The 10,469-nt window shown below is 34.1% G+C and overlaps 1 protein-coding gene across 1 annotated transcript in view; it reads right to left on the bottom strand.

Moving 5' to 3' along the window:
- Positions 1 to 3,426: 3,426 nt before the first annotated feature.
- LOC117105262 overlaps positions 3,427 to 10,469 on the bottom strand; it is a gene marked incomplete in the record, with an annotated part of 14,328 nt that continues 7,285 nt past the window's right edge. Inside the window, 9 exon segments of the mRNA XM_033246352.1 lie at positions 3,427 to 3,529; positions 3,649 to 3,682; positions 4,476 to 4,629; positions 5,067 to 5,230; positions 5,936 to 6,003; positions 7,063 to 7,187; positions 8,014 to 8,072; positions 8,409 to 8,548; positions 9,533 to 9,578. Of these exon segments, the coding sequence (XP_033102243.1) occupies positions 4,521 to 4,629; positions 5,067 to 5,230; positions 5,936 to 6,003; positions 7,063 to 7,187; positions 8,014 to 8,072; positions 8,409 to 8,548; positions 9,533 to 9,578 (711 nt within the window).

The raw sequence follows: 10,469 nt of genomic DNA, 5'->3' as shown, positions 1-10,469 counted from the left end.
TGCCTAACATTGCTAAACATACTGCCTAACATTGCTAAACATACTGCCTAACATTGCTAAACATACTGTCAACATTGCTAAATATATAACTTAAACATTGTTAAATATACTGCTTAACATTGCTAAAAATTCTGTCTAACATTGCTAAAAATACTGCCTAAAGCAATACTTCTTTTATTCATTGTTTCATGAACTTATTTTTTTAAAGATCATCAGAAGATGATGGATAAAAATAAAAATAAATCTTTTTAGCAAATAGTTTTGCCAAAAAACATCTAGATGGAGGAGAAACAAAATCACCATTATTTGCACTGCTAAACAGTTTAGCACTGCTAAACATACTGCCTAACACTGCTAAACATACTGCTTAACTTTGCTAAACATACTGCCTAACATTGCTAAACATACTGCCTAACACTGCTAAACATACTGCCTAACACTGCTAAACATACTGCCAAACACTGCTAAACATACTGCCTAACACTGCTAAACATACTGCCTAACACTGCTAAACATACTGCCTAACACTTCTCAACATACTGCCTAACATTGCTAAACATACTGCTTAACATTGCTCAACAAATTCCCTAATATATAATAATGAAAAATAAATAGCACACCTTGACAAGGAAAAGACCATGATCTTCAAATCCAAAGCTTATCTCTGGGACTGTGACCTTTAAGGAGCCTGCCTGTGTCTCCACTCTCAGTGATGCAATGCTTATACTATTCCTGCAATATAATAAAGAAATAAGGGTAATTTATTAGGGAGAGTCAACATCATACAACCCTCTCTGTTGTTTATCATAATCACCACTAGCCACCACCATCATCATTATTACCAGTAGCATTTATCATCACCACCACCTATAACCATTAAATAACAGTCATCACCTTCATAATAATTTAAATAATCATCACAATAACCATCACAATCGTCATCATCACTAATTATCATCGTCATCACAATAACGCCCAAATATCATCACCAATTTCATCAACATCTTCATCATATTTGTTGTCATATTGATGACATCCTCTCATTGCCAGGCAAAGGTCTTTCAAAGATGGCATCCTTCCATTTTGCTGCTTCTTCATACTTAAAATTAATTAAAGGAAAATCAAATTAAAAAATGAATTGCATACCTCATCTTGAAAGACACATTGTAGAAGAATTGCACATTTCTTGCTGAAAGTTCAATCAAAGTTGCTGCCATCAGGTTTGGGTCACTGGAGGGGGAAGGAAGGGTCTCAGGGCTTGTCTTTTTTGGCAGCAAGTCTGGAAATAGAAATAACACTATTTTAATTTGAAGTGGAAGAGGATTCCCATATGCTATAAAGTGTATTAGAAAATAAATGAGAACAGGTCCAAACATGCCACAAACCTTTTAACTTCGATCCAAATTCTACTAACTTCTTCACATGGTGAAATATAGTCATGTGACTTGTGGTATCCCAGGATGCAAAGCATTTGGAATTTATTTCAATTTTCACAGTCTACATGAGAAAGTAAAAAAAAAGTAAATAAATGGCAGAAAACACAAGGGTTTGTGTGTCTACTGCTCATGCATCTCTCCCTGTACGTTGTGAGAGTAAATCCGGTTTGAGAATTCCAAAAGAGGAATTATAGGTCACTATTATATCATAAGCTAAAGCAAGAGTATAGTATTTATATCTTTAAACGTCAGTTAATTCAAGTAAAAGAATGTTCTCATTTAAAGTTTAATTATCATCAAATATATATTAAATTTTGGTGGCAGTACAACTTCAAAATAGATATACACAAATAAAGATATTGTGTTACCTTTTTAAAAGAGGTGTGATTTGCTACCAATTGAGCAATGTTTACCCAGCCATCTGGAAGGTCATTGTAAGATACACAATCAATAGCCTGTAAAAATACAAAAACAAAATTCTGTTTAGTTTAGTAACAGAGCAGGTATATATGCAGATGTGTAGAAATTAGGTATGTATGTAGCTATCAAAATTATGATGGCAATCAGCCAGACACGGAATTAAAACTTAACAGATAGATAGTGTGTGCTGTTAAAATGGGGTTACAAATTTGAGACTTAAGTTAAAGCAGGACCTAACAAAGTTAGGTGTTTCGTACTACACTATCTAAAAATAGGCTCCTCATAGGAGCTTGCATATAATGCAGAAACTAGGTCAAAATTACTCTAAACACAGGTATCAGCCATTGGTCATCTGTTAAAGCACTATACCACAGCATGAACTGAAATAAACCTTAATACATTCCATTTTACACAGGAATGTCATTACCACAGCATGGAGTATAATACCTGCACAAGCACAGTATACTAAAAAATTGATACTACTTTTCTTAAACTGTGTTGTGTGGAAGGTAATATTTAGTGTTTATGGGGTGATTTTTTAACTTGGACTTCCAATCTGTGTTTATGTTGCTTACCTTGTGTACCTTCCTAACTTGTAAAAATTTGAAAGCTTCCATTGTAAATGTTGAAGATTTGTCTACTTTAACTGAAATTGAGTCCACTCGCAACATCAAGCATTCTACAATCAGAGAAACAATATTTAATATTATTATTATTTTTCTAAACACAATTTTGACCATACCATAAAAAGACCATAAATTTAATTTCCCCATGAACCCTACCCAGGGATTTTTTTTATTGCAGAACTCGGACCAAAGCTGTAGTAGGCCCCTTGGTTTGGACCTCCCCATCGGACATGTTGGACCGCTTGTCGGAAAATTTGTGGAGCCCACTGACTGTAACCCAGAGCCTTACAATTGGTGCAGGTTGAAAACCACATCACAATCTTGTGAAAGAACATCAAATATTTAACAAGCATATTTTGTGAATAAATAAAGTGACTATATCCATCTCTACTTTATCAAATTCTACAAATTGTACTAAAATTACACTACTAATAGAATACATACCATCAAGGTCGCTACATATAAAGAAATTAAAATGGTCGAACTTCATGTTCATCTTGATCTCACGTCTAGGCTTAATACTGATCTCAACCTTAGCCATGGGTGGTGTGGGCTTGACCACCTCCGGGCCCTTGTCCGAATAAACCAGGAGGGCCAGGTGTGCTAATAGCTTAAGCAGGTCCAAGGATGATTCGATTTGAAGGTTTTGTAATGACCCGTTCAGGGTTATAGTATCTGGAGTGTGTTGAAACTGGAAAGGGAAATACAAAATGGGAAGGATTATTTTTATAATTACCTGTCATCCTCATAAAATTTGCACCCATAATAACATTATCACCATTCTTTTAATACTCATTACACAATGATAGTGACAAGTGATGCATGTCAGAACATGTAAATAAGATTTCTTTTTGAATAACTTGGCAGTTAAATTTACAGTTTATCTTATTGAAAATCAATAAAGACAAAGAAAAAGTTTGTACCTCCAAAGTGTATGAATTTATTGCACATGGGGCACCCCATACATGTTTACTGGAAGGTAGGCTGGTATTTGGTGCCATTGCTTCATCTAATACACAGAACAGCTTGTCCACTTGCAATACACCACTGGTAAGTAAAGGAAGTATACAGTAGGATGTAAATAGCATATTGGTAAATTATTAGGTGGCTAAATTGCAAATTTATAACACCACATTTTTAGAGGATCTATTAAAATATTTGCTAACCTTATATTTCTTTGCTGCCTCTTCAGAAGAAAGGCTGAATAAAAAAACAAAGAAAAAACACCATAAAAAAAAAGATAAGTATTTAATAATGATGACTGATAAATAATGGTTAATATGATAAAGATGATAATGATGGAATGATAATAATGATGATGCCTATGATGATAATTGTGATGATGGTGATGATGATCAATGGTGATGATGATATTTATCTTTTGATTTTTTATCTTTTTGAAGAATTTTATATTTTAAGTATTTGTGTTTTTCTCGTGAAGGGCCTCCACTCAACAGTGATTGATTTTACTTCTGTAGTGTCCTGTCTCTTGTTTATTTTTTTTTTGTACTTTTGTGATTGTTCTTTGCTGTTTCTGTTTATGTACAATTGTTTGAGACAAATAAATGAAATGAATAGTGGGGATCATGATGACAATACTGATGATGATGATAATGATGATGATGATGATGATGATGATTGTGATGATGATGATGACAAGGATGGTAATGATGACAAGGATGGTGGTGATGATGAATGATGATGATGATAGTGGGGATGATGACAACAATACTGATGATGATGATAAGGATGGTAATGATGATGATGATAATGGTGGTGTTAATGACAACGAAGATGATGACGGAGTAGGTGATGAAGATTATGATAACAGTGATGATGATAATGATGAAAAATATGATGACAAAGATGACAATGCAAACAATGATTAAAACAATGATGTAGATTATGATGGTGAAGATTAAAATGGTGATAAATTTATTAATTGAAAGCTAACATAGTACTTAAAAACACACCTGGAATTTTATACACATACCTCTGTCAATAAAAACCTTAAAGTCTAGCTTCACCGTTGACCCAATCATGGAGCACCTGGGAAGGTTTGGCAACACGGTAGAAATTGAAAAATCCTGAAGATGAAAATCTGCATCAACTGGTAGTGAGAATTTGGAAATAAACGAAGAAAAACCCTGAAAAAAAAAAAAAAAAAAAAAACCAGTTTACTACATATTCTCTCTCTGAGCTATATGATCCTACAACTTCCTGTATCTTCTTTTTTGTGAATACTCTAATGCTATTTTATTGGTATTGAGAGTTGTTGTTCTAAGTTTACATGTGAAGCATAAGTTAAACTGAAACCAAAGACGAGAAGAGTTAATGTGGACTCATACTTTCTAGTTGTGGTCTGAGCAGCATAGTTTTCATATCACTAGCCAATTTAATACCATGTAATGTTTTCAAGAAACAATTGAAAACACACCTTTTCTCAATCGCATATTCTGAGCACCACTGAAATTTAATACTGCATAATAGATATTGGCACTATATAAATGATTGACTGATGATTGATTGTAATGAAATGTTAATCAATAGCTTAGCATAGGTTATTTTCAGACATATTACTCACTTGCTGGCTTTAGGCATCTTCTGTACAGCAAGATCCTTCTCAAGGAGTTCATACCAAGTTTTATAATCACGCAACATACCGAACCAGAACGTGGCCTCCTCCTCATAGTACGTGAAATGACAACTGTCTACAGCTACCCCAGAATAAATACCATCATCGCATGCCTACCAAAAATTTAAATATCATATTATAATTATTTATTACATTAATGTGTACCTTTCAGCCATTGTATACAGATTTATATTTAGAGATATCTGTCATCTGACGGTGTTTTTTTAGCTACGATGAGCTCTATAACCACTCGGCTTACAGATTAATAGATCTTTTTTGTATGGGTAGCCGTTAGGGCCAGTATAATCTACTGCCTCTATTATACTGCCCTCATCGGAGCTTTCAAAATTACAAGATCTTGGTATTAATTGGCTATGCCGAAGGATATGCCAAGCTGCGAACTTAATCACTATTCAAAGTGGCATATCCCTTCACAAGGCAAACATAAACACAAGATGCTCTACATAAACTAAGCCTCATTATGAGGCTTAGGGAGTGGAGTTGTTTTTGGTTGTGAAAATAAAATCATGTTATCGTGACAGGAATTGAACTCAGGACCATGGGATTGGAAGGCTAGCACCTTAACCATGAAGCTATTCAGCTCCACACCAGAAAGTGTTTTTGTCTGGAGATTTAATAGGAAGGATGTTTTGCCCTCACAACCAAAACAATTACACTCTCTAAGCCTCATAATGGGACTTGGGTTATGTAGAACATCATGTGTATATCATGTGTTTGTCTTTGAGTTGGGAAGCAACTTTAAAAAGGAAAAGAAATGTCTATTATTTGGAATGAAATGTCCATTTGTACGAACTTACACCAATGGTTGTTTCAAAACTTGACAAGGCGAACAAGCTAGTTCCTTGCCGGTTTTTGATTGTAATGTCTGAAATAAAGCAGTATTAGTTTTAATGTATTAAACATTCAAAAAGAGATAATTTCTTTTTTTGTTTTTTTAAAGTCATGATTCATATAGCGCATATTTATCACAATCCGGAGAATATACAAGGCGCTGGCATAACTTTTTTCCTGGTCACTGGATACTGAGTTGACAAACCAGAACATTTTTGTGCAACTTTATCTGCTCCCTAGGGAGCATCCCTGGTCATTGCTGCTTGAACGCACACGACCCATACATTCAATGCTATACTATTCTACCAGGTACCCATTTATACTCCTGGGTGGAGAGAGGCAAACGTAAGTAAAGTGCCTTGACCAAGGACACAAGCAATGTGACGAGCATCGGTCTTGAACTCCCAATCTCAAGTTGAGAAGTCCAACACATTACATGTTGCACCACATGTGCCATAGTCGCAGAACACATTTTTTTTTTTTTTAAATATCATTATCACCATACACACTGGGTATTTATATTGATTGAAAAAAAAATGCATCCAATTATTAATGTCGAAGAAGATTGTTGATTTGGAAATTATTTGAACATCGAAATGGTAGTGATTACAAAAATAATCTGGTCAAGTTATTTGTGCACTTAAGAACAAAAAGCCTTATTCATATTTGGCTCTCGCCATCAAGGAATATAATAAATGGATACCTGGTAGAGGTAAATGATTTTAAAGGAATTTTGGTCTAGTGTTGAGATAGCAGGACAACCATGAATGGACATTTCCACTAAAGCCCCGCCCCTTGGATATTGTTGCTAAGGACCACAAAATGACAGTGTAAAAACATATGCAAGCACATGCATTTGTGGGACAACACATGTGCTTATGAGACACAAATGTATTTCCTAAGCTGTTCTGATTGGTCAGGAGTTTACACATGTGTATGATTGATCTTGTATCCAATGACTATGAGCAATTCTTTTCAAAAAGATAATGAATGCTTATATAAGTGTACAAACATAAATAAACAGTTATTACTCTTGAATTGTTATTAGTATTATTGACATTTGATTTTTTTCAATTTACTTTCTTTTTCTTACCTGTAAAATTAAAGTTGAAGGAAGCCTTTGGAAGAAATAGTTCACCATCTTTGTCACATGACACAAGTTCTTCCGTATCAATACTGCTAGTACCTGCTATGCACTCACTACTAAGATGCAAGGATCTGTAGAACGAATAGAACTGAATATTAGAACAACCATAGCATTTACATTTAATAGCAGTTTAACTTAAATGACATAAGTTCTTCTGTATCAATATTGCTAGCACCTGCTATGCAAGGATCTATAGAACGAATAGAACTGAATATCAGAACAACCACAGCATTTACATTTAATAGCAGTTTTATTTAAATTGTATAAGTTCTTCTGTATCAATATTGCTAAGTACCTGCTATGCACTCACTACTAAGATGCAAGGATCTGTAGAACGAATAGAACTGAATATTAGAACAACCATAGCATTTACATTTAACAGCAGTTTAATTTAAATGACATAAGTTCTTCTGTATCAATATTGCTAACACCTGCTATGCAAGGATCTGTAGAATGAATAGAACTGAATATCAGAACAACCACAGCATTTACATTTAATAGCAGTTTTATTTAAATGGCACAAGTTCTTCTGTATCAATATTGCTAGTACCTGCTACGCACTCACTACTAAGATGCAAGGATCTGTAAACGAATGGAACTGAATATCAGAACAACCACAGAATTTACATTTAATAGCAGTTTTATTTAAATGGCACAAGTTCTTCTGTATCAATATTGCTAAGTACCTGCTATGCACTCACTACTAAGATGCAAGGATCTGTAAACGAATGGAACAGAATATCAGAAAAACCATAGCATTTACATTTAATAGCAGTTTTATTTAAATGATACTAGTTCTTCTGGACTTCCACATATTCCCTGGACATACCTACCATATAACATAACCAATTTTGATTGGTCAAAATGTAGGGTTAAAGGTCAATCACTGGCACTTACCTATGATGGCTTTGGAATGCAATGTGAATATTGACATTTTCCATCTGAAATCGTGCTTCCTGAAAATTAATTAGCAATCAGTTAATAAAAAATAATCAACTAAAATGGTTAGAAATCTAGTGATAAGTTTACACTACAGAGAAGATGAGAGGGACATCATATTGTTTTACTTGGAACAAATGGCCAGAAAAAGATGAGATGATGAAAACAACAGTGTTGGGGGTACAACAATGACGATAAGCTTGATGACTAATGATGACGATGATGGATATGACGGAGGTTATGATGATAATAATGTAAATTACAAAGATGATGATTAAGATAAAAGATATTGAAGATGACAATGATAATGACATTATAACAACAAACATATTTCATGATGTAACAATATCTACCTTTGGTAGCTTGTTCACGAATCGTGTAGCCCTCTGCTCTGAACTGAGTTCCGGCTCAGGATCAGGAACTTCAACCTCACTAATGATGTCCTCAGCTATGGGCTTAGGTGCTCTAGGGGGTGATGCTGTCATAAGGAAACCTAGAGGTTAAAATGGTAAAAATAACAATTATCAAATCGAAGAATTTTGGTGTAAACACCAAGGATAACACAGGAAAAGTCCAAAGAAGTATCCCCAGTGGGGCTTTTCTGGTGGTGACTACAGGACACCAACAAACAATCCCCTACCCTTTTCCGAAGAGTGTACTGCATTCTTTAACGTGCACATGAGCCATATTACACACGGAACCAACGGTCTAAACATCTCTTCTGAAAGACGGTCTGCTTTTTTTTTTTATGTATGTGCATTTTAGCCCCATTGAAGCTGAAACACAAGAAAAACAGCGAATGGAATAGAACTGGGTACCAAAGGATATCCTTGGTATAGTACACAGTAGCTACCACCAGTTTAACCTACAGTACTGAGCTATACTGCTCTCATACTATTTTATAAGGTAAATAGTACCACATTTAATATTAATAATAATAATGATAATGATCAACGTATAAAGCACATATTGTAGAGACCTCTATGCGCTTAACATTATTACCCACGGTCATTGGATCAAGCACATATGGAACACATACTCAGGTCTCAGGGGAGAATTCCATAATGTTGCTGCTGTAATCAGCGCATTTTTGTTTTTGAACCTAGTAAGTACCCACTTGAACTCCTGTGTAGAGAGAGACAACCGTACGTAAAGTGATTTGCCTAAGGACACAAGCAAAATGCACAGCGAGGTTGAGAAGCGATCAGCAACAGCTGCGCCAAACTGCTCCTACCTATTCAGGTATTTTAATATGTGGTTTAGTTACCTTCAACAGAATATAATTTAGTAATTACCACCATATGGTTCATACTACAGTTAATTACAAACATGTGGCTTCTTAAGACAGCCATCTTAAATAAAGATTAAAATTGATCTTCATGTAATACTCCAGATAATCCTTGGCCTTAAAATAGGAAATTAGGTTGATTTTTGAGCCTAAAACTACTGTAGATCCCTTGTCATCCACAACACTAACCTTCATGAAGCCTCAGCGTAGGGTCACCAACCATAATTTCAACTGCCTGCAAGATGAATTAATTTTCATGACTATTGCTTACCAATTTTTAAAGTGTCCAAAAAAATTGAAATTAACTTGTTCATATTAAGCTGACATACAAATTATTAACTTGAGCATAGAAATTATTTAATTAAAAAAATGTGTACTCTGATTTTTATACTGGAAAATGATATTAAATAATAAAAAAAGTGTTTTTATCATTTTAACTGTAAAATTATGGGTAATCATTTTTTAAGTACACCAATATCTGTGTTTAAGTTCATAATTGTTATGTTACTTCAAAATGAACAAATTATTTTCAAAAATGATTTTTATAATTTTATGGAACAATACATATTTATAATAATAATTTTGTGAAACATCACATTATGGATGTTTTCATCAATTAAAAATGATAACAATAATTTATTAATAATACTAACAAAAAAAGGTATGGTTAAATTCTGTATATAAATGGATTTAGACAAATATATTTCACAAAGTCGCTTATTATTATAATGTATTAAACACACTGATATGCTAGTCAGATTAATTTATGCATTACTGCATTTAACTAACTTTGCTTGGAGTCATCAACACTGATGAAATGCTTAGTCTGACCTAGTAACATCCAAGGTCATTTTGACCCATCTTCTTTCATGGGTTAGATTTAACCTAGGTTTATTGTTAGGAATCTTTCACACAGACACAATGCTAGGTCAAACTGAACAATGTTGGTCCAAACTCTGTAAGATTATGAAATTTCCTTTCACAAAAAACTGTTGTATGCCCATATATTATCATGATATGCCTATATATGGTCATGATGTGATGTCATCATGACCATATTTAGGTATGTCACATGAATTTATAGCCTGGACAGGACTTTAGGTGTGTTGAGAATAGTGTACAACCT

The sequence above is a fragment of the Anneissia japonica genome, unplaced genomic scaffold (genome assembly GCF_011630105.1).
Source record: "Anneissia japonica isolate Jap-2015-1 unplaced genomic scaffold, ASM1163010v1 scaffold287726_len2788222_cov184, whole genome shotgun sequence".
In the NCBI taxonomy this organism is placed as follows: Eukaryota; Metazoa; Echinodermata; class Crinoidea; order Comatulida; family Comatulidae; genus Anneissia; species Anneissia japonica.
Note: the sequence above shows the minus strand (reverse complement) of the source record. Positions and strands in the feature narration are given on the sequence as shown.